The sequence below is a fragment of the Apus apus genome, chromosome 7 (genome assembly GCF_020740795.1).
Source record: "Apus apus isolate bApuApu2 chromosome 7, bApuApu2.pri.cur, whole genome shotgun sequence".
NCBI classification, from domain to species: domain Eukaryota; kingdom Metazoa; phylum Chordata; class Aves; order Apodiformes; family Apodidae; genus Apus; species Apus apus.
In genome coordinates this window covers 7135796-7160346 of record NC_067288.1, presented here as the reverse complement: position 1 = coordinate 7160346, position 24551 = coordinate 7135796, and the positions used below count along the sequence as shown (strand labels likewise).

The window sequence follows — 24551 nt, the reverse complement described above, 5'->3', positions numbered from 1 at the left end:
GTAAATCTAGGGGATTCAGGCAAAAATGCAGCCCCAGTGCTGACTGGGAGGAGCGTTTGTTTCCTTCTTACCTGGTTGTGGTTTTGTCTCTCTTGTGTCACCTTATTGTTGTGATTTGGACAGTGGCATATGCATTTCTCTTCATATAAAGGCAAGCTTTTATGCAACTTTGGCAGGATGTGGAAGGAGAAGGAAACCATCTTCTGTAGTGAAATCTACAGAAGAGAAGAGAAGAGAGAGAATGATAGGTGAGTAAAGAAGGAAGAGCACCCATTTGTTTAGGTTCTTCAGAGAGAGGTTTCTAAAGCCACTTTACCCACCAGATACTGACAATATGAATAAGACCTAAATTAAAAAAAAAACAAACAACAAAAACAACAAAACAGAAAAAACCAGGTTAAAAGCAGTTTACTGAAAGTATTGTCTGTATTTTTAAAACAGCATTCTGCCTGTGATCTAGAACATAATTTCTTGCCACTACAAAGAGGTGATACCCCCATCTCATTGAGGAGGAATTACCCTTGGAGAGCTTAAGGGCATACATTCAGGTACCTTGAGCATATGAGGCTAAAGGATGGAGGGGGCAAGAGGAGATTCCCAGAGACTTAACTCATGGTCAGTTGCTTTTTCCAGAATGTAGAGGGATAACAAATATTTCTGACAGAAACTTTCCAGTCCTTCTGGTGTATGTCTGTGTAGCTGATTCAACTTCCACAATTAGGATCCTAAGATTTGTTGCTGCTGATTTCCTGTACATCTGCTGCAGTCTCAGAAGCAGCATCTCTCTGGCTGCAGATTAGGATCAGGCTGCCACTGTCTGCTCTTGGGCAGTCAAGGGCAAGCAGCAGCAAGCTGTGACAGTCCCAGCAGGGACAACAGAGAGGAGGACACTCTGCTACTGGGCTTTGGGGTTCACTGCTGACTGGAACCTTCAAGAAAGCAGAAGTTGAATTTGCAGAACTGGGATCATTTTTAGATAAAAATAATTGCATTTCTTTATCAATGATTTTGGCCTGGGACCTAGTTCAGAGTTTTACTTTGCTCTCTCCTGTCATCAGCCTTGAAAGCTATTCCTGGTTTTTGCCACTCACTGCTTTCAGTTTTTTTCTTTCTTCTTCCATATGTATTATCCTCCACAGTTAAGTGTCTTGCCAGCAAGTTAACAACAATCAAAGATCAGTGGATGGAGCAGGAAAAGGGAGAAAGTCACAGTGACTGAGAAATAAATTGCCATTGGCCAAGTGTAATTTTATCCCCTCAAACCAGATTTGAATCCAGTACCTGATATCCTGGCTACAAGGGCCATGTATGTTCTTTGTGCAGACAGTTAATATGTTTTAAGGTCAGTCCCACGCTGGGTATTCAGCTCAAGAATGTGTCTGTTCATATTCAGTATTTGGGCTAATGAACAGTCTGGTCCCTTTGTAGAGTATGACAAACTGAGGGCATAGTTTTTAGAATAATTATCAGCTTCTGTTAAATGGAGCTTTACAGTCTGGCATTACTTTTATCCAAAACTCTTATGTATGTTCCCCTGTACACTAGTAATAAATACTACTGTTATTTTCATCAGAACATCTTTTGTATCCATTTTGTAATGCCCTTCAGCCTGAATCCTGTATCTGTGTTCAAATTCTGTCCCTTTGGTTCTTTAATTGAGCCATCAGAGATGCTGGGTTCCTTGCACTGACAGCTCCAGGTGATCTACTTCTTGCTTTGCAGCTATCTGACAGCATGGAGATTCAATGGGAGATTTCAATAAATTATTTCTGTTGCTGCAGAGAGCAAGAAGGCAGTAATTTCAAGCCTGAGCTTGTGCCATGCATTGTAGGATTAAGCACACTGTCATCAAATTAATTACCTTGATTTTTAAAAAGGTTAAAGTCTGGACTCTCCTTGACAGTTGTTTCTGGTTAGGATTTTAAAGTTATCCAGCGTTCCTGACTACCTGCCTGTGTGGGCATTTTTGCTCTGGAAGAAAGGTTGTTTTCTTCTGCTTTGAAAGGAAATTGTTGTGTCAGAAGAGTGTTCAGTCACAGATTGTGGCCTTTCATGGACTTCTGTAGCTATTCCTAGACATTTTGCATGTGTATGTAGCCCTGATTGGTGTAATTCTCTTTCTTATACGGTCTTTTCACGAGTGGCCTGCAAGTTAGTAAGACAAGGAAAGGTTAAGGTAAAAGCATAATCTTGACAGAACCTTCCAAATTTGAGACAAGGTCCTTATGGATCTTATAAAGGGTGTTTTGAAGAGCATCCATCCTCTGTGTGAAGGGAAGACTTGCTGACACTGTGTGAGGTTGGCTGTGGCATTGTCAGGTGGGCTCTGAAGACCTCTAAGGATGAAGGTCTCACCACAATATGAGTTCAGTGCTCTGCTACTTCATTGTCCTTAGAACTCAGTCAGAAGAGAAAACGGAGCACAGCCTCATTAGCAAATGGATTTTAAACCACAGTGTTATGATGATCTAGCAAATGGATTTGAAACTGCAGTGTTATGATGATCCAGCATTTTGGAGAAAGCCTGACATAAAATTATTTTTACCCTTCCAGCTTATGTTTTTTGGGGAATCTGATCTAGAGAGAATTCAGCATTTGCAGTCTAGCTGATCACCTCATGATACTGGATCCAAGGAGGGTGCTCATGAAGCTACATTATTTTTGTGCACTGGTTGTCTCTCTGCTTATGTGGCAGGGCTGCAAAGGCAGAACAGTGGAAAAAAGGTGTTTGTAATAACATCCCCTTCTCCAGTTTGTATTATGTGTGCTCTTTTGGGGCTGAGTCTCCACTTGGGCAGTGATTCTGGGACTACAGATTTTGTCTCATGTAGAAGACCTGAGGTCTTGTAAGCAAATATAGAAACTTTGGGTTAACGTTTTGTCAGAGAAGCAAAGAATCTGGATTTATATCCTTTTTGGTTTCCCTGGACTTTATTCACATGCCCTACCTAAATTACATGTTTTTGCAATTATAGATTGCAGTTGCAAAGCTAAAAGCCTGCAGATGCTCTGCAAAAGCAGAGCTCTGCTGCAGTGAATTAGAGGAGAGGAATTTCTTTTTATGGGTAGTAGTAATAAAACAATTAATTCCTTCTGGGTCTTACAACTTTGTAAAATCTACAAAGATAATTGACAGACTCAACTGGGAGTTAGATGAACTGCATTTTTGTGCTTATACAGCCCATGGGAAGGACAGAAAATGGCAGAGAAACACAATTTTCAAATAATTTGGAGCAAGCTTTTTAAAATTTTATTACAAATGTTTGAAGAAAGAAAGTCTCTAAAAGAAAGCTTGATCCTTATCCATCATGATAGGAGAAACTTTTCCACTTGGATGTTGTTTTTTTGTCTTCACAGAAGCACAGAACTGAGTCAACTGTTCACATACACGTATCTTTTCCAGTTTATCTGGAGATCCAACTAATTTCCACAAATCACACACACAGATTATCAAAGCCTTTTCAAGTCCTTAAAAATCTTCCTTTACAATTTTAACCAAAACTGTTTATTTAAACATAGAATTCTGTTCTTCACATCCTCTTACTTTGCATTTAGGAATCTTTTTTAATCTGCTGCCAAACCAAAATTACATCATAGCAAATGCATGCATTGTTCTTTACTTTTGGGCCTTGCAAAGCAGTTCTGCAGACAAGTTTAATTGGCTGGATTGCTGTCCAGTCTCTGTCCTGTGCCCTCCTTGATCACATGGGCTTTCTTTTTCTTCCATATCCAAAGGAAAAAAGTCAAAACTACAAGAAAGAATATGTTTATGGAATCAGAGGAAAGCATCAGCTCTCAGGCAGCAGCAGGAATGCCCTGCCCAGGACAGGCAGGAGAAGGAAATTAGGAGCAGCTTCAGCAGTAGGAAAGGTTCATTTGCCTCAAGTCCTTGTGCAGCTGGGTCCTCTGCTTTTACACCTGGAGAGATTTTTCTGTTGTTGCTCTAGAATAGAATCATATGGTGACTATTGTTATGTCTTGGATCTTTTGGGAGTCAGGAGCTAGTGGAGAGATTATCTGAAAAAATGTCTAAGCCTGAGACACTTGCAGTCCATTTAAAACTCTCAACTAGAGCACTTTAATTTGGCCTCTGTTTTTAAGGTTCCTTTTGATCTTCAAAACAAGGTAACGTAAATTCAATCCAAAAGGAGAAGGATCATAAAGTAGTAGTTCTTGCTTTGCTGTTGTTTGCTGTCTCCATTTGTGAACTGCAGAGAAGGACACAGGTCACACCAGGTCCTTAGTAGTCTCCGTAACCTTTTCAATTCTTAATCCAAAAGAGGTCTTTTGTCACTGGTTCTGCTTTATGCTGAGGAAAGGCTTAGTGCTGACCTCCAAAGCTGAGCCCTGCTCACAGACAGGCAGCAGTGCTGCCACTCAAGGGAATGGAGGAAAATCCTCCAAAGGAGGCTTCCAACAGAGCGAACTTTCCATTCCTCTGAGGTCCCTTGGATTTTCACTAGGCTGTCTACTCACATCGAGGTGCTTTCCAGTTAGTTTAGTTTAGTTTTGGAGCCCAGGCTGTGTCCCCTCTGGCAGTAGCACAGTTGATAGTAAAAGGCACTAAAGACTTCTTCATTAAAAGGTCTCTCATGTGGGAATTAAACTGGATAGCACTTCCCTCTTTTGCAGGGACACTGACCAGAAAGTGTTTCAGAGCAGTTTGGTGTTATTTCTAAAAAAAAAAAAAAATTGGCTGGGAATGTAAGAAAGGTGTGATTTTACAAAACAGGACATTTTATTGACTGTGGGATTGTACTATTTCTGGTAAAATACTTAAGTAAAAAGCATATCTCATCACTTCCTTGCTGTGTGCAAAGTATAGGCTGTAAAAACCACCTGTGCACAGAAACACTGGGAATGGAACAACATCAGTGTGAATAGAAGCACTTTTGGCAAAAGAAAAGTAGAAGCAGCAGCTCTAGTCCCACCACTTCTGGGACTTTTCCTTGAGTGGGACAGTCTCTGTCCCCTCTCTATAGGCTTAAAACTTAGAAAAGTAAATAAATTCTGTGATTAGGGGTTGAGAGTTGAATTCTCATTCACAAACTCTCTTCTTCTAGTATGCTGCAAAATCAAACTGTTCGTATACACGACACTGATGCTCTTTCAAAGTTAAATGGGGCTTCCCAGGGTGGGCTGTTGAGAGCTGGTGAAGAGAGACTGAGACCTTGTGAATTTTTATTGTGGGTTTTCTGTGGATCCCTTGCAGTCCTTAGCCCTTAGTCCCTTAGCCCTTGTGGCTAAGAAGGCCAATGGCATCCTGGGGTGTATTAGAAAGGGTGTGGTTAGTAGGTCAAGAGAGGTTCTCCTCCCCCTCTATTCTGCATTGGTGAGGCCGCATCTGGAGTATTGTGTCCAGTTCTGGGCCCCTCAGTTCAAGAAGGACAGGGAACTGCTTGAAAGAGTCCAGCGCAGAGCCACAAAGATGATTAAGGGAGTGGAACATCTCCCTTATGAGGAAAGGCTGAGAGAGCTGGGTCTCTTTAGTTTGGAGAAAAGGAGACTGAGGGGTGACCTCATCAGTGTTTACAAATACGTAAAGGGTGAGTGTCAAGAAGATGGAGTTAAGCTTTTTTCAGTGATGACCAGTGATAGGACAAGGAGTAATGGATACAAATTGGAGCACAGGAGGTTTAAGGTGAATATCAGAAAAAAAATTTTTTACTGTGAGAGTGACAGAGCACTGGAACAGGCTGCCCAGAGAGGTTGTGGAGTCTCCTTCTCTGGAGACATTCAAAACCCGCCTGGATGCCTTCCTGTGTGATGTGCTCTGGGTGACCCTGCTCTGGCAGGGGGGTTGGACTAGATGATCTTTCGAGGTCCCTTCCAACCCCTATGATTCTATGATTCTATGATTCTTTGTCCTCTCTTTCACTCACTCCCTTACTCGTCTTTGCATGTCATGGATTCCTGTAAAGACCCATGATGGGGTGAGTAAATCTGGTTGGATTTATAAGGTCTACCTTTAAATAGAAAAAGAAAGGGAAAAAGACACATCAACTTTAAAAACAAGACAGCTCTGCAGTCCATGGTGTAATGTGTTAAGTGTTGTGGCTATGAGTTTGTGCAGAGGCTTAACTGGTTTCTTATTTTTTCTGCTCTTTAAACTATCCCTGTCCTTTTCAGATATAAGGGTCAGACTGAACTGGAAGGATAGTCTAGTTAATTTCAGAGGCACCCTCCCCTCTACAGCTACTGCTCTGTTTAATGTCCTCCTGTAGGTAAAGCAATATTGCAGGAACTTCTGGCATGTTCAGATGGACCAGCGCTGTATCCAGTGTGGTGTATCCTCAGGACACCATATGGTTGCCATCACCCCACCGAACCAATAGTGAAATTATACAGCCATTTCCTCTACAAATTTGTAAACTTTCCTACATGTCCTCTTCGAACTGACAGAGGAAACCAGAAACAGATATGCTAGGACCTGACTTTCATTTACACCAGGATCTCTGCTATGTGCTTGCCAGTGTTGGGAACAGCTGAGATGGATGAGAATCAGTCCCTAGGCCATGAGTGCATGGCAGTAAGTTCTCTTCCCTGGAGACCAGCCTCCTTTCATGTCCATAGAGCTGCTGAAGTTCATTCCAGCCTGTCTTGAGGATCAAGTTCTAGCTTCACAGGTGGTGTTCCCTGATTAGGAGCTGTGTGCCACAGCCTGCAGTGCTGCTCAGTGCAGCTTCAATGGACTGATCAGGACAGAAACACCACATCTCTGTGGCAATGGCCAGAAGACAGCCTGAAACAATTATGTTGGAATTTTCTAAAAGTGTGAAATCTGTGGTTTATGAGAGAAAAGCTGGCTCATTGGCTCTGTCAGCCAAAGGTTTTAAAAAGTCCAGCTCCTCAGAGGGCCTGTACTGGGCAGTCTCTGAAGTGGCATGCAGCTTCTTGGGCCTGTGAAAGCACCTTTTTGTTTCACGCTCTTTGTCTGGCCAGCAGTGTTCCTCTGAAGAAATTTCAGTGTCATCTCATTGGCCTGAAATCCCTGAAGGTGTTCAGAAAAAAAAGATTTGAAGACACCACATGGATTTGATGCAGAATTTTTTTCACAGTCAAAAAACCACTTGCTTTCTCTCTGCTTCATCTTGTGATCACTAGATGTGGATGTATAGTTGATAGATGAGCTTTTAATCTGTCAGAACATGCTGAACCCCACCAAAAGTATTGCCATTAAAGATAAATGGTACCCCCAGCAGCTTTGGGGAGCTGCCAGTGCTTCAGTGGCATGTGGGAAGCTCTTTAGCCTGTATTGGCAGTGGTTGTAATCCAGTCCTAGAATCACAGCATGAAGATTCAAGCTGGAAGAGATTGAGGCACGATTCCCTGGGAGACCTCTTAGTCATAAACAGAGATGAAAAAAATGCCCAGCTGCAGTGTTTGTTTACTGTAAGAAGCCTTTTGAAGCTGCCTGGACAGAGTACCCTCTGGCATGCCAAGGCGCCTGACTCTGTTTGCCCCCTCTACTCTGGCAACTGGTTTTCTTAGCTGCAATATTCTAGCACATAGTTGGTCTCCAAGGCAATGGCAAAGATCAGATCTCCTCATCAAGGCAAAATCAAGAACAGCACATTAAGGTTTTCCTTTGGCATTTTAGTCCCGTCTCCTTGAGGATTTTATTCCTGTAAAGTAACAAATGTCACTTGGTTTCGAAAAGAGGTGGATCTCTAATGGAGAGCAGGACTCTTTTGGGCATCTTGACAAAGCCTTTGTGAGAAGAGAGAGAGGGCCTGTCTTGCAGGAGCAGAGTCACAGCTCCCACATGGATCACATCTGTCCTTTGCCAGGGACATGCTCCAGACCAGCGAGAAGGATCATGGCTTGCCCCTCAGTAGCGTGACAAGCAGTGCTTACATAGGCAGATGTGCTGTAATACACTGTAACAAAGCACATGAAAATCAAGTTATGTTACTGGTTTTCTAGCAGGAAATGCTTTTGCCCAAGACATTATGAAAGGGTTTTGAAAAATACTTGCCTGTACCTAAGCACAGCAGTGAAGAAACATCTGGAGGAATTGGTTTGACAGATACGTAACCTCAGAGGTAGGAGGAAAGACAGCTCATGCTGAGAGTGCAGAGCCTTGGTGGGTTTGGAAGTGGATTCCTTTGTGTCCCGTGTCACTCAGGTATCCCTCAAATGCATGCACGTCTCCTCTAAACATTCCCCGTAGCACTGGTAATATTTTCCTCCATCCCAGGCACACTGCAAGGATTAATTCTGTTGTGTTTGTTTCACACACACCAAGGGAGGAGGAGCTCTGCAGATGGCCTATAGAGGGTGGCACTGCTCCCTGGGGAAGTGTCTGTTGCTGGGTGCAGCGCTGCTGAGGGGATATGCATTGCAAAAGCCAAAACAAGCAGTATTGCCAATTCCAAGAATTGAAAAGGCAAGAATCTGGATTATGAAATTTTGATAGTTAAAATTAATAATAAATAAAAAAGACCCTTAAGCAGCATGTTTACTCTCTGTGTAATGAAACCTCATGGTATGCAGTGATGCTATATTCTTTATGTCCTTTAACTATGAGATTTAGAATCAATTATTTTCTTTTTAAAAAAATAAAAACAGCTTTTCACACATCTAGGTAGTAGAGACTTTGAGAAGCAAACCACGTGTCATGAGATTCAGGCTGAAGCTACAGGGGCAGCAAATTTTGGAACATTCTAGCACAGTGGAACAGGATTTCCATTGCCAGTTGACTGTGGGGGTTAGAGATACACAAGACTCCAAAGCTTAATCCCTGTTAGAGCCCTGACAACACTGATCTTATGTAAGAAGCCTTAAAATCTTTATTGCAGTTCCATGTGTTACTAAGTCCAGAAGCAGATCAGCCAGCAATGAAATAGCCAGCAGAGTAAAAAGATTCAGTGAGGAAATTCATTCTATAGAGGCGCCTTGTTTTTAAATGTTTGCAGCTCTCGTTCGTTATATTCTAATTATATAGTGCCCAGGATATTTTATGGTGGCAAGGACTTAATAAATGTCATCATTATCAGAAGTCTAACAAGCAAAAGCTTCAGACTTTGTTCCCAGGAAAAAATGGCTTTCTGTATTCCAGCTCATTAAATTAAGTCAATGTATTTGTGGCTGGAGTTTTAGTAGCTGTATCTATATTTATCTATCTGCTCATCTCATCTGGCTTCACTATCACCGAACTGTAGAGATGATCAAAAGCAAAATGAGAATGGTAAAGCTAGGGCCTCGTTTGAAATATTGTCATTCCAGGCTAATATTTTTCCAGTCATTCTGCCAGCAGTCTCGGGTCTGAAACGTCTACTTAAATTGTCATTTCGCCTAAGTGCAAATCTTGGCCCAAGCCAAGGCCATCTGTTGTTGGGTAACAGTTGTGATTTATTCTGCCTCTGGTTGACATTCGTGCTCATGGGCCAGATGCTGACTTGTAAGATTTGCTTTTCTTCATTTTCAGTTTTGTTATTTCAGTTTTATTTATGTATGTGTTAATATCCCAAACAACATTTTAATTTTAGATATTTTTGTCTAGTGTTTAAAATTAGGGATGAGTAATAGCCTCGCACACACCCCTGGGATGCAGTTTTGTGTGCTTCAGAACAGGACAGGAAAAATTGTTTTACATGTTAGAAATACATTCAGGATCTCTAAATGTTTAATTTCTTCCTAATCGCTAATCCATACACTAATTTATGTGGCATATAAATAATTATTGCTTTCAAATAAGAGTTGTGGACTGTTTGAAGACTTTTGGGCTCAAGAATGTTTTAAGTAGCTAAACAGTAGGCAAAATATTCATGACACTCTGCAGCATATCCACTGCTACCTTTGCCTTCAGTGTAGAATGAGGGTAGTTAAGAAAGTTTTCAAGCTTGGAGTGATTGTCAGAGGGCCATTCCTGCATATAAAGGATAAAGATTATTAGGGAGATAGATGCATTTTCATTATTCCATATATTTTAAAATGGCTCTTTGTAGTAGAGATGGGCAGTATCCAATTTCCAGACAATCTGTGCGTCCTGCACATTCACTCTTGGTATCTGTGTGGACTTAGTGTCTCTTTATGTCTGTCTTTTCCAAAATTGATGTTGAAATACTGATGAATTGTGCAGCAACTCCAGAGCATGTTCAGATACACAAATGTGAGTGCAAATTTCTTCACTGTCTCACTATCTGCTGTGGCAGCAGAAGCCTGTGGTCTCCCTTCTCACACTGTTCAAGCTGCTCCAGTAAAACAGAGGAGTAGCAGGTGACTTGATCCATGATCTTACCATTTTGCTGTGCAGTTCTAGGAGACATTTCAGAGTCTGGAAACTAAGGGGAGTTAATATTAATACCTTGGGTAGCAGAGTGGCTTCATTGAAAATGGTTCCCTGTGCAACTTGTTTCAGATCCAGTGAGTTGATCTTGTTGGGTTGTGTGTGGAGGGACAGTGCATGTTTGGTTAGGTTTAATTATAACATTCACATTTTATATATCTGTCTTCCTATATTCCTTTGATTTTGAGTGATTGTAATTGTGGTCTAGAAACAATTCTCCTCTGGTTCTCCAAGTCAGACAAAGACAACTGTCTGAGTGGGATTAATTTAATAGAGCTTCAGGTATTTGGATGTTGGTTGACTAGTCTGAACTAGACCTCATTCTCGTGAGAGTCACTGAAGATCAGAAGGCTCCTCTGGAGCTCCTCTCAGCTCCAGTGTCATCTTGCTGGAGTTGCCCACTTCAATTGAGTGATCTACCAGAAAATGACTTGGTAGGTTTGGTTTAAGCCATAATTAGGAAGGGGAGCAGATAGCGCTGAACTCTTTTCTTCTTTGCAGCTCTTGAAACATTATTTACAGAAGTATAAATTACTTGTAATCAAATCTAATTCCTGGTATTAAAAAAAAAAAAGGTGAGGCAGAACTAAGAAAGGTGAATTTTTCATATCATTTTCAGTGCAAGGTTTAGAATAAAGTATTGTTTTCCAGCAGATCAATTTGGTGGAATCTGAACCTGCCCAGCAGCATTTGTACATAGTTTGGCTTCGTTGTAGTCCCGGAACTACAATTTATTAACTGCAGAGTCAGAGTGCACCAAGTCTTTGAATTTAACCACGATGAAGGGGATGCAGAGCTTGTAAAGGCCAAATCTGAGATGTTTGTACTGCCTCTGTAGTTGCCATAGGAGTTGGTGCTGCTAGTGCCTGTCCTGTGGACTGCAAAAAGAGAATCAAAAGATCATCAAAACAGGTCGAGAAAACCTCTGGTGGTGGCTAGACCAGCCTTCTCCTTGAAGTGGGGTTGCTGCTGACAGTAGATAAGGGCAGCCAGGGCTTTGTATAGCTGGGTCTTGGAAACCCTCAGGATCCCTTAGCCTTCTGCTGACCTCTTCCAGGATTGCACCGCGCTGTGGGTAAAAAACTTAATGAATGTCCAACCTGAACCTCTCATAGTACAGCCAAGAAAGGTGATAGTACAGAAGGTATCTGAGGAATTTTCCTGATTTTGTTAATATCCAGAAATCTGGCATTATCTCTGTCGAGACACTGCTGTTTCCTTCTGTAGAGGTTCTCTGATTGTAAAGGATTTGTGGTAGTTCTTAATGCACTTTATACCTGCAGTAAGTAAAGGTGCCATTATAAGCACAACTAAGCCAACATCAATCAATGTACCAATCTTCAGATATGTTAGCAAAAAAAATAGTAGTTATTTGTAATGATTCACAGGTGGTCATTTATGCAGTACTTGTGTTTTGCTCGATAATGATGTTGTGGACTCTCAGAAGCAACGAAAAAAACCCAACAGGATAAGCATTTTTTAAGCAATCTTAAAAATAGTAATCGAATCATGACAAGGACGTTGTTACAAAATGTGGGTTTAATGGACATAGTATCTATGGCCTGTTCCCTTGGGAGCATTGAATTTCAAGAACAGATTTTCTGTAAAGTTCATTGTCTTACTGAATGTTGTCTTAATCTCAGTGGTTCAAAAATGAAATGGGAATTACATATGTAGTCTGGGAATTATACCAGAGTGGTTTTATAATTTTCGTACCAAGATGTTTTTAATTACAGTCATTTATTGAAGTAATGTTTTCTTCTCATGGTCAGTCATTTGGTTTTGGGGAATTTTTGGTGGGGAAAAAAAGAGAGTGATATTTCTGCAATGTATCTACAGAATATCTTTATACATAACACCTAACATTGGATATAACTCAGTTTCCTGAAACTTAGATGTAAAAATGTCTTTAGATATTAAGATGAGGAAAATACAGTTACTCTGTCAGGAAGAAGTTAACAACTTGTCCTGAAGGACGTCTTATTCAGTCAGCCAAAAAGACAACCTGGGCCAAAAGCATGAGATGGTTCTGTGCCTGTTCTTCCCTCAGCCAGGAAGCTGAAAAGATGCATGTGAAGTTTCTGAGTGCTAGGTTTTTAAAATATCATGGGAGTTTTACAAATGAAATGAGATGAGAGCATCAAACTTGCTTCTGCTTTTTCACCATGGGAGACAGATGGCTGGATCTTGGGAAGCAAAGGGCAGATGTACTGATCTGGTTTTAGGACAGTTGCAAAAACTCGTTAATGAGTTGGTTTTCTCATGTTTGACACGGTGGCACCTGCCAGCTTTTGTTCTTTTCAGAGGCACTGGGACTGGATTTGGCATTTCTGGGATTGGGGAGAGGGGCAAACACAGGGACTGGGAAAATAAACTTTTCCATGAATTCTTTGGAGCCTGGAAAAGACACTTAGTGATGGGCAAGTTTTTGTTTCACTTAGAGCCTGAGTTAGAAATTTAAACTCAATTTGTCAGTTACAAAACCACAGTCTTCTGCTTCTACTTACTGAGAGAGAGCAAATATACTTTCCTCACAATGCCCACTGTGTGCCAAGATGAGGCAGGGAGGTGACATCCTGTCAGGGAAGCAAAGCTTTGAAAGGCAAGGGGAGCTTCCCTCATCCTTAGTGGTCTTTTGTTGGTCCATCAACATCCATATCCTCCTGCAGATGTAGCTTCCACTGCTAAAACCCAGGGTGGTTAGTTTGAACACTGCTGCCTTACAGCAGCACCCAGGCACCCCACAGCTGAGATAAGCTACCAAAGCACAGCTTTGCCATCAGACTTCCCTGGTAGGTGTTGTCAGCAGGGCTCATGTTCCACAACCCTGACTGATACAGCCCTACTGCAGAAGGCACGTGGTGTTGAGCTCAACATAGATAGAGCAAGATGACAGTTATATCTAAAGCAGACAGCCCTGCAAGTAACAGCTCCAATTCAGCAAAGTCCTTAACCACATGTTGAATATCATTGAAGTCAAATTAAATTACTTTAATGGGATACATAAGCACTCTGTTGAATGAGGGCCTAATAGTAGTTTCCATCTCTTTCCCCACGATCAAGGCTTTCTCATACGCTGCCGCGTGTGATGAGGATTTCTTTTTGGTTGCACAGCATGAGCGATTGCTGTGACTTTTGGAAGGCTCCCTCAAAAATTTGCATTTGCTAAGCTGTTGTAAGTAGTTTTATGTGGAAAGCCCGTAAGACAGAAAGAAGAGGAGTTTTCCCAGCTCTGTACTTTCAGGGTACATTTAACGCATCTTCTCCCTTTTTTGCAGGACCACCTGTTGTTGCCAGCTACCGCACATAACAAGACCCGGAGACCAAAGATGTCTATAGTGTTGCCAGCTGTAAACATCAATGGTAAGTCCAAAACATAAAAGGGAATGATAGGAGAATAATTTCAAAGAGATGTGCCTGTCTTGTATATGGAAACCAAACAGACCAAATGTCTGTTGTTACAGCTTTGAAGAAGAAGTCAGACTGGTCATTACTGAACTGTAGTTGCCAGGGTCCCAGCTGGAGCTGGGGTGCTGACAAATCAGCAGTGCCTGATCACCAAGACCGTAAGGAGAGGCTACAGGACTTGACCAGCAGTTCTGCAGGATCTCATTCTAGCTCCTTCAAGGGCACAGGGGTGGTGCCGTCCAGTCCTGGCGATTTTATAGACAGCCAGTTAAGGGTTACTTGAATGTGATCTGGCTTCTCTCCCTTGGTGGCTACAAGGATCCCATCAAATGCAGAGACTCATCCTCTCATTGGGGCTCCTCCTACGCCTGCTTAGCAGGGCAAATTCCTTGGCCTTGCTGGTTTTGAGGATGCTGACTGCCTTCCATCAGTTTCCTCAGCTGTTTACCACTCAGTTATACAACACTCAGTGTGAGTGGGACCTCACAGCGCTGCGTGGTCAGGATGAATAACAACTGTGTTACAGTGCTGCAGGACAGCAGGGAGAACAGCTTTGCACTGGGGTCACAGGTTTATTAGCAAAGAGAAATGCTCTTGATCTGCATTTTAGAGCCACGTGAGAGGCAGGACAGGAACTGTGTAAATATATAATTAATTCATATGGTGAGGAACTGACAAGTTAGGGCATGTCTGGGGCACAGGGTCACTGGCACAGGCATCAAACCCATTGTGAACCCTGTAACAGTACAGGCTTTGCTTTCTGAGTGTCTATGCATGTAATGCTTTCCAAAAACTTGCATGTTTTACAGTATAAGTGGATCATAAACCCAAATGTTTTTTGTTAAATTCAAACATGACCTAAACATTATCTGTTTATAAAAATTCTCATAACTAAGAAAAAAAAAAATAAACTCAGGCTTTCAGCATTGTGATAGTGACATTTTCCCATGCAGTACAGTAAGTCAAGTGTGATAATCTATAACCAGCTATCTTAGGGGGATTTTTATTAGATGTATCAGAATTATTTTTGGCATTTATCTGCCTGATGCTCACTTTTCATGTCTGTTAGAAAAATCCATTTCTGGCTGAGCTGAATTATCATGTGCAAACGAGCTCTTTATCACTTGAAGAACAAACACTCTTTCCTCTCAACATGTCACTGAGTCTTGTTTTCTTTTAAGTAAATGTAATTTGGAAAATACACATCAGAATCCAATGACAAATCTTATCCATCATTAATAACGAAACATTGTGAAACTGTAGTTACTTGGGATTTTTCTTCAGAATGCCAGCATAATCCAGGAAATAAAAGAATGTCCAGGGATTTGGGCAGAGATGTTGAAACAGATGAGATACAAGGATAGCGTTAAGTAAACAACAGCATCCAACATTGTTTCCTCTGTGACACTCAGCCAGGTATTATGAGAAAAAAATTGCAAGATACGCACAAGCCAGTAGGTAACTTGGCTTATTTTTTAATTTGATTATTAGTAGATTACCCGGAGGGGACAATTCCCTAAAAAGTTCTATCTGGAGAGAAACCCCTTTCTCTCTTTTGAGAACATTGCTCCTCCACCCTATCCTGCCTCTGCAGGGACATAGCACGTCCTGAACAAGCATCTGGAAGTTTTCTGACAACAAAGCTTTCCTCCCAGCTGTCTGCTGATCTTCTAAGCCCACCTTAATTCTTTCTCCACCTGCAGAGTGGGCTGCTGAAAGAGGATAGGTCTCCCTGGGAGGAATTGGCAAAACTTTCAGTGAAAGAACTTGTCCCTTCCTGCCTTTTCTCATGCCTCAGCCAGATCTCTGTGGAAGAAGGAAAACCTTTTCCACTGCCACTTACTTGCCCCTCCTTCTTGCTGCCACAGCCCTAGCAGTGGAGATGAAGGGGAATGCAAATGAAGTGGCCTTTGCTTTGAAACTTTTTTGGAACTTCATCATTTGCTTTCTTCTGCAGGATCTGTATTTGTGTACTAAACTTTACCCATTACACTGTTTCCGAACATGAAACAGCTTATGGTTCAGTCAAGAGCTTTTTGAACTGCTGAGACAGTCTTTTCCCAGCAGGACTATCAACCTTTTCTGATTGCACTTGGATTGCTGGGAGTGCCTGCTCTCCCCCCACCAGCTGCAGGGACAGAGAGAGGTACAGATGAAGATTAGGAAGTAAAAGGAGTTTTCAGTCGGTGTCCTGATAACAAGGAGGTTAATGACATGGTTCCATGAGACTGGTCTGGCAGTTTTCACCAGTGTAGAAAGCAGAATCACAGTACAATGTTAGGAGTTTTTTTTGGAGGGCAGAGCTGGGATAGGTCTGGGCAGTGGCAGTGCTTGTGCTTCGCAGATAAGGGCAAATCTCAACAGGAAGTTTTGTAGCAGACGGGTGTGTATGTGCACGTGTGTGTGTTCAGTAAGGTGAAAGTTTAGTAGAACAATATTGTACAAAGCAATAACAGTATGTTACTCATTTTCAATATAAAAACTTGATAAAAACTATTCACTTGTTTTACATTGGAAAAGAGTAAAAATGGCTGTTACCTTGCAACTTCCTCCTGTGTGCAGCTTCTCCTGGTCATCCTGAATCCCCCACACCCCTCTGTGAGCAGGAGGATAACCCAGTGAAATGCCCTCTGAGGTCTTCTGTGCAGATGCAGAGAACTATGTTTAATATGTTAAAATATATTAAATATGTTTAAGTATTAATTTTTTAGAAGTATAGTAACTTGTTATAGGTTGATACATGTTGATCCTGCCCTTCTTAGTCCCTTTTTCTTCTTCCCCACCACGTTTCAAGCCCCTTTCCAAGCTTGCTCGGCCACCCTCCCAGTTCATAGCCAGTACGTGCTGTCAGCAAGTACTTCTACTTCCCCAGATGCTCCCGCTGCCCTTTACCCTTCTCCCATTTCCCTGCTGGCTGCTGTCCCTCAGTACAGCCCTCCCCTTGGCCCCTGCAGCCAGCCATGCCCACATTTTGACCTGCCTCTGCCCTATGACAAAGCTCCACCATTTGCAGACACAAGTAGTACCCACAGAAAGTCTGTTTGATGGGCTCTGAGGACCTTGGGATTGGTAAGTCTGGAAAGAAAAAAGGAGAACTGGCTTGTGCTAGTTCCACTGTAGATGGTTTTTGAAGGACCATTGGTGTGTCTTTACTGATAAGTTATTCCAAGAAGAAGTATCTTTCAGTTTCTCATGGAAATGAAAGCCAGCTGCCATTTACAGTTAAACTCCAGCTTTTGTTTTCAAGCAAGTCATGTTTGTTATGCTGGATTGCAGCTATTATTTTAGAAATACAACTATGCACTTGAGACCAGTTAAGTCTCCAGTAGATTTCATTCCTAGATTTGCTTTTATTGTCATTCAGAGTCCTGTTGGCTCATTACACCAATTCCAAATTGACATATAGGCGGTGCCTTTCTTGAAGTTTAAATGAAAACATCTGCCATTAGCCTTGTATTTACTTAACTGCTGTAAAAAATGCCGTGGGTTATAATGCTGATCTTTGGATCAAAATAATCTATAGAGTACAGCATAGCTAAGCCACTCTTCCCACCCCAAGCACAAGCCTTTTGTCTCTGCAGGACGCCTGCAGCTCTGTGGCGCAGCACACACCACCAGTAGTCCTCTCCTTGCTGCACACAAAGTAAGAACATATGTAGAGTTGCTCAATGTAGGAGATAGTATTCAGCATTTAGCCCAAGAAGCTGCTTCAGTTAATGCATTTCTGCCTAGGATTAGATTCAATACTCTTGCAGTTTGCACTGGTTTTGGTAGGAGCAGCTGCAAACGTCTGGGCAGGTGTGTACCCACCATGAGCACTGGTGGCCTTAGCAGCAGCACAAAGACCAAGAAGGCCTTTTCTGTTCTTAGGACCCCTGTGTGAAACAGTTCCCTGTACGTGAGAGTCCTTCCATCATTTGCTTTCTCTAAACTGAGGTTTGGTATCTGCACTCTCAGCCAAACAAAAGTGAAAGACAGGATGGGAAACCCCCTTGTGAGATCCAAGGCTTATTTTCTGGGAATTGGCAGCCATGGCAGAGAGAGTTTTGAATTTTTTACAAATATTATGGATAGGTCCTTAATCTAATGTCACACGAGGGAACTGGTCTTCAGGCTGCCACTGGGATGGTTGTTTGTGTGCTTGACCCTCTATAACTTGGATGTTCCTGGTTCTTAAGGAGTCCTGTTCTCTTAAGGATTGTTTTTTTTTCCATGAAACACAACAGCAAAGTAGTCTCCTAAAGGCAGAAATTTACTGTGAATGGGATGGTGAGGTTTGCAGAGTTCATGTGCTCTGTTGTGTTGGCCAGCTTCTAATGGCTGCCACTTCCCTCAGCCTTCCTTCCCAGCATCCATCCTCATACTGATGTAACAAACTTCAAAAGTGAAATAATACATATTCTAATTAAAATGGTCAATAACAGATCTAGTGGTAAGGCCTTTTGATCAAAACTGGAGGAATTTCTGCCATCAAGCAGCATGATTATTTGCATGCAGCTACAAAGAACATTCTTTCAACTATCAGCCACGTGCAAAAGCTGCTCACAGATGTCTGAGGCTGGTAGCAAACTGCCTGTGAAAAATCCATAAGGCAAACAGAACCCACACAGGCTGAGAAGGAAAATAAAAACAAAAGCTCTTTGGGAAGTGACAATGTTCTGTAAGTTCCCATGTCTTGGGGTTGAGTAAATAAAGTCTCCAACTTCCTCTGCCTTTCAGGGTCAAGCAAACAAAAGATGCCATTTCTGTCTTTTGGAGCAAGAAGCAGAATTCCCAGTCAGTCCTCAAATGAGGACAGTCTAAAACAATATATAACACTTAGGGCAGCTGACTTCCCTGAAGGTTGCTGCTTAACACTTTGCCTTCTCTCTCTCACTTTTGAATAGCTTCAGAATGGTTTCCAGGAGACTGATGGCCCCAGCTATCTCGAGCTGTTGTTGCTTCATTCTTCTCCCCATGTTAGGTGGCTTCCTCTCACAGCTGCTGTCCTTGGCCCCACACTGAGAAGCTCATGGCACTTTAGGAGGTACAGAGGGCTTCTCTCTTGGCTACACAAGCATGATCTGTAGAGATACTTCTCTTAATAGTTTCTGCTTTGATCTCTGGATTTAGCAGAAATTACTGAACTCAGCACAGCCTCACAAGCTACAGTGTATGAGCAGAAATCTCTGCAAGTATGTAGGATTACAGCCTATCTGTGGGGTGGAATAAGGGTGGTTGCTAAGGTTTCTTTAAGAAGGTCACTGAGATTCCGTCAAAGCATTTAGATCTCTAAACCAGGATGTAGGAAAATCTCTCTGGGAATGTCTTCGTGCTGTAAGTCTACAGACAGTTTTGAAAATGCCAGTCTTCTGCTTCTTGAGCTGCCAGTTGAGGAATAAAAGGAGTTACGTGAAGCCCGGCCAGGAGAGAATCAGAGCCATGGTTAGCTCTTGGTTAGACCTCACTGCCACAGCCAAGTACTGGGCCTGGAGTGAGAAACAGGGAGAGTCTCCTACCTCCAGAGTGCAGTCGTGGACAAACAACATGTCAGGTTACTGTGGTTCTGCTGTAATTAGGATGATTTGCTAATGTCACAGATGTACTTCAGCTCTCATGCGCTTGTCAAGCTGTGCTGTAGAGGTCAGGATTGAAATCATGCAAGAACATGTTTTATCAAGGAATTTTGATGACAGACCTTAGTCATATTGAAAGATGCTGCTGTTCTCACTCCCTTTCTCCTTTCTAAGTGATGTAAAACAGAATTGAAAACAGAACATCCCTCCAAACTTTCCTGCATTTCTTTGAACATCAGAATTGTCTGGAACATAATTTTCTAGATTCAAGTTTTCAACAGATTTTGTAGTCTTTGCTGTCCCCAACCATTGTCTGTTAGTATATGTTGTCTTCAACAGGAAGGAGAAGACTAAGTTATTCCAAAAAGTATGAAAGAAATCATTCAAGAATCTGCACACAAAAATAATGGAATCTGTGTCACTTGAGTTCATGTTTATTTAGTTAGACAGGAAACGATCAAGAAATGAAATCATAAAGACTTACTCCCCAGTGACTCTTCATAACGAGCTGTTTACCTAAATTGCTAAATGAGTAACCTATTTTTATGTATTCAAAAGATCAGGAATACGGTTTCAGAGGGTCTTCTGGGGCTTTTTTTGCCCCTTCATTAATATGAAAAAAGAATATCTCTTGGGTTTTGTGTGGTAGAGCAGGCCAAGCCCCAGTGTGACTGGTCTTCCCTGTGTAGAGAGGATGAATGCTGCAGATGGCATTTCATGGGAACAAGCTGTTCATGAGGGGGGTAGAGAATGAGTCATAAATTAATTGGACTCCATACTTAGTATTTCCAACGCTAGTGTTGAGTTACTACACCAGATTGTTTTTTCCATGTAAAAAACACACTTCTATAAAATCCACAAAGTAGAAGAAAGAAGAAACCCAGGACATGAGCTGCCAGCATGGATGCCAGTGTGGAGCTGCAGAAGGAGCCAGATTCAGTGTAGAACAGGATGTGTATGTGTCTGGCTGCAGAGCCCCTGTCTTCTCCATATTCTCTAAGCCTGGGTGCTGATGCCGTGTGTAGGTCTTCTGTCCCACCAAGCTTGGCAGAGCACTGTGCTGCGAGCCCTGCTGCAAAGCAAAGGGAAAATTTTCATCCTGATCTGTTCCATCTCAGCTGCATCCAACTCTGCAGCACATTGTAACTCCAGCCTTGAGCCCAGCTGATCTGCCTGCATACATTTTCAAATGTAAACTCAAGATTACATAATTCCTCTTAGTGTTAAAGTGTAGGTGGCAAACCCAGTTTCGTGTTTGGGATACACAGGCCAACTCTGATTACTGGTAGCTCTTTATTTCTGCAGTGATCTGAAACATAATTATTCATAATGAGCTCACCCTGTAAAAACATACAAAATTGCAACAGCACTGGTAGAGGAGGTGCACATTTATGAGTTCTGTCTTGAGAACATCACTGGAGCAAAACTAGAGATTAGTAAAAATACTGAAGTCCAAGACAGCCTTTTCCAGTGTTTGGATTGCAGTCTCCAAGGAAACTGCACCAGCAGGACTGGGAGGCCTTTGCCTTCTTCTCATATCCTAGGTCTTGTCCTCCATGCCACAGCTTTCCTCAGCTGCTTCATCCATTCCACCTTACCTCTGGCTCTTCCTGGTGTGCTTCCTGAGCATCCTCTGGGCTTGATCCTTTGTAGTAGGTTTGCTGTGGGAAAGCTTTTGAAAAATACATCCTGAGCATCTGAAGAACATTCTCAATGTCGTTTATCCACCGCTACATAGTAAATCATCTGCCTCCATCCCATCTTGTCCTGTAGTAGCCCCAGGTGAAAAGACCATGGCATACCCCAGGACAGCAGAAATGTCTTCTGGATGACTGTGGAGGAAGAAATGATTGCCAGCCTGAGCTGCCCCTCACTGAGAGAAAGAAAGGAGGCACCTCTGGTTCAGAGCAGGGCTTGGACATTAAAGCTGTAAATCTCCTGTGGCTGTAGCTGGGAAACAGAAATCTTTGAAACTAACATCTCATTTTTATTAGCGTGCTGTGCTCGGATGGGCACTTCAGCAGGTGGGTGAGAGGGTTTTTTAATTAACTTTCAAATGCCCTGAATCAGAGAAGCTCATATGGAGCAAAGTGCTCGCCTCACACAAACAGAAGCCTCACAGAGATGGTGTTAAAAATACTCTTCTATGAGCAAAAGCTGATCACAGTATCTAAATAAATGAGGTAATTTTATGTATCCAAGTGAGACAGGTGGAAAATTCAGCTCACTCTTTGGATGAGATCCAAGCCTATAAAGACATTTCAGCTGTAAGTGAATACAGGCTCACACCAGCCCTCACTCTTAAATCCGTGAGACTCTAACACTAGGATACAAATGATATTGGGTGACAGAGAAGGAGCATGTCAATGAAGAAGTGAGACTACCTCTTGAAAAGAAATAAATGAAGTCAAATAGTTAAATTAATTTTGTCAGTAAGTGCCTATAAATTGAAATAATTAAGTACTTACTACGGTTCAAAGGTAGGGGCTAAATAAGAATAGGAGAACATATTAAAAGGAAAACCAATAAGGTAAAATGCTGGCAAATGGTATGACTGTTGATCAAAGATTAAAAGCTCAGTGCAAAAGTCTTAAAAGGACCCTAAAAAATCCAACAAGCATAAGTAACACATTCCAGTAGATTCACAGTAGTAAGAAGATATCTTTTAACAATAGACATTGTAGCCAAATGAGGGAATAGAAAAAAGAGCACAGTTGCTGGCAGACTAAGTGTCAAACCATAAGAAGTCAAGCCAGAAAAAGATGTTGAGGAACCCTGTGCCTGAGGCATAAAAAAAATACTAGAAACATTTTTCAAAGATTGCCTGCCAAGGAATCTCTAGTGCCTGTTGAGGACCAAGGTGTGAAAGAGCACTTAATATTGAAGTCAGCACTGTTGAAGGAAGGAACATAAAAAAGTTCTTGTGCTGATGTTAACCACTGAGGCTATAACATTATCAGGAGAATGGCAGGTGACACGTAAGTTGAGCTCTTTTAAAATGGCCTCAGGAACTGTAATAAAATCAAGTCTCACTTTTGCACAAAGTGGCTGGCTCTGTGAGAGCTGACCATGCCTGGACATGTGGAATAGACTGGAAAGAGCACAGGTTCTGGAGAGGGGAGTCCTACCTTAGTGCTCCATCACAGGCCTTGGAGGGATAGTGAGTGTGAAGATAAGGGCAGTCTCTTCAGCACTGTGACATACCTGAGTGTTCAGAACACTTGGAAAATAGTAGGAAAACTGCTAAAAGAAAGCAAGTTTTTTGTGAGGCAAGAGGGAAGGGTCACTGGGGGATTGGTAACTCCCTAAATGGTGTATATGAAAGTTGGAAACATATGATTGCATTTTGCAATGAAGGGGATGCTACTTGTAGACTCCCATGGAGGTCTGTGCTGGGGTCACTGCCCCTGCATTTCCAGGTACAGGCTGGAAGATCATAGGAAGGAGTGAAATTCTGTTCAGCAGGTGAAACCTGGCATAAAAAAAAATGCAAAAAGGAAAAGTTCCTGACCAAGCCCACGGTGGCAGCTAACTGAGCTGTTACTGCTCAGAGAAGCCACACTGCATCCTTTCCCAGAGTGTCAGTTTAGATGAGGAAGAAAAGCAATATGATGTTTTAAAGAGGGAGCAGAAAACAAAGCATGAACCATCTTTAGAGCCCTGCTGGATTCCCATCTTCAATACTATTTGTTTTTGTATATGAAAGGTGCAGGAGAGAAGCAACAGGAATGAACATGAAGTGTAAGAGTTTCCCTGCCACAGCAATTGCTGAATTTGCCAGCAATGGCTGAGGGAAGGGTTATAACAGAACCTGAAGAACCATGAATGGTGAAGATAAGGTATCTGGGAAGCAGTTACTCTCATATATCTCCAAAAGTTAATTCTTGCCCTGATTTTCCTTCTGCTATTGGTCACTGTGAGAGGCAGAAGCACAGACTGGATGGGACTTTGCTGCCAGGACTTTGCTTTCCTGCCTGTGCAGAACAGCCATCCTTAGGCAGCACCAAGGCTAGAAAAGGAGAGCAGCCCATCTGTCAGCACAGCAGGAAAAGGCAGAGCTTGCTGGCATTTAAAACCAAAGGTAAGATTGGACCAGAAAGGTTTTCTGGCTCTGCCAGCAGCTGTAGCATGTGATACCCATGGTGGGGACCAAAGGGAACATGCCCATTCCTCCTGGTCCATCCCGGCTGCACTCAGAGAGAATGGTCCCCTACATGGTCTCCTGGGACAAGCCCTCCAGCCCTTGTTCTTGAAATAAGCCTCTACCAGAATGCCTTTTTAGGCTGCTCTCCTGTGTACAGTTACTTTTCTTGTCAGGGAATATGTCTGGATTTGCAGGCTGTGTGGAGAGTTTGTTTAGACTTCTGTGCCTCCCAAGCAGACATGGAATGGTTCTGCCTGGCAAGAGTTGTGCTCTCCAGCCTCTGTCCTTCACTCCCAAAGGAGCTTTTTGTGCAGCAGAACTGTTTTGCCCCTTGCCTTTATCTTTTTTTTTCCCTTGTCATTAGCATTGCCACAGCTGGTTAGGTTTCAAACATGGCCATCCTGCAGCAATGAAACCCTGCCAACAGCACGCACATGCACAGCCAGTGCTGTCAAAAATGTCTCAGTATTTTTGAGAAATCCTGAACCTGAGGGAGCTGTAAATGATGTGCCTGGGAGGGTCAACACTGGTGATTCTGATTTTCTCTTCTTGAGAGGGCCTTTGGCTCCCTTTCCAAAACGAACAATCACAGGAGATCCACACCAGACCCTCTTCTCTGTTACTCATACTCTTTCTCTTAGAGCATGCACATGCCTGTGCAGCATGATAGAAGATTGGAAGGGGAGGTGAGAGATCAGGTGGGAAATGTCCCTGGGAAGAGCCAGCTTTCCTTCCCTCTCCTTGAGACCTCCTGGTCCAGACCAGGTACTGCAGAGCACACCTGACACAGATCTGCCACTGACCATGTTGCCCACAGGCATAAAAGTCCAAAAATCACATCGTGGCATAAGCTAAGGTCACGTTGTGTTCCTTCTCTCCAGCCAGTGCTGATCTTCCCTGTGCTTCCTTTATTTACTTAGGAGGCTGCAGCTTGTTTCCTCTATTTTTCTTGCGTGCCCCACATGCCTGTGTATATCCCCCTTGGATAGCCCCTGGCAGCAATGCTCCCAACAGCTTACACATGGAGAGGGACTCTGTCTCCTTGCTGACAGCTCGTGGCTCATCAAAGTGACTTTTGATTGTGTGGATCCAGTGTTTCTGACCATGGCCCGTGTTCCTGTATGCCTGTAGACCCAGCAGCCTGGCTGGCTGT

General features: G+C 42.5%; 1 protein-coding gene across 2 annotated transcripts in view; it reads left to right on the top strand.

Annotated features, from left to right (window-relative positions):
- Positions 1-24551, top strand: part of ATF6 (activating transcription factor 6) — a 76779-nt gene that overhangs the window by 44951 nt on the left and 7277 nt on the right. For both annotated transcript variants that reach the window (XM_051625425.1, XM_051625426.1), the window contains one exon: positions 13570-13654. In XM_051625425.1, coding sequence (XP_051481385.1) covers positions 13570-13654 — 85 coding nt within the window. The remainder of the gene's footprint in view (positions 1-13569; positions 13655-24551) is intronic.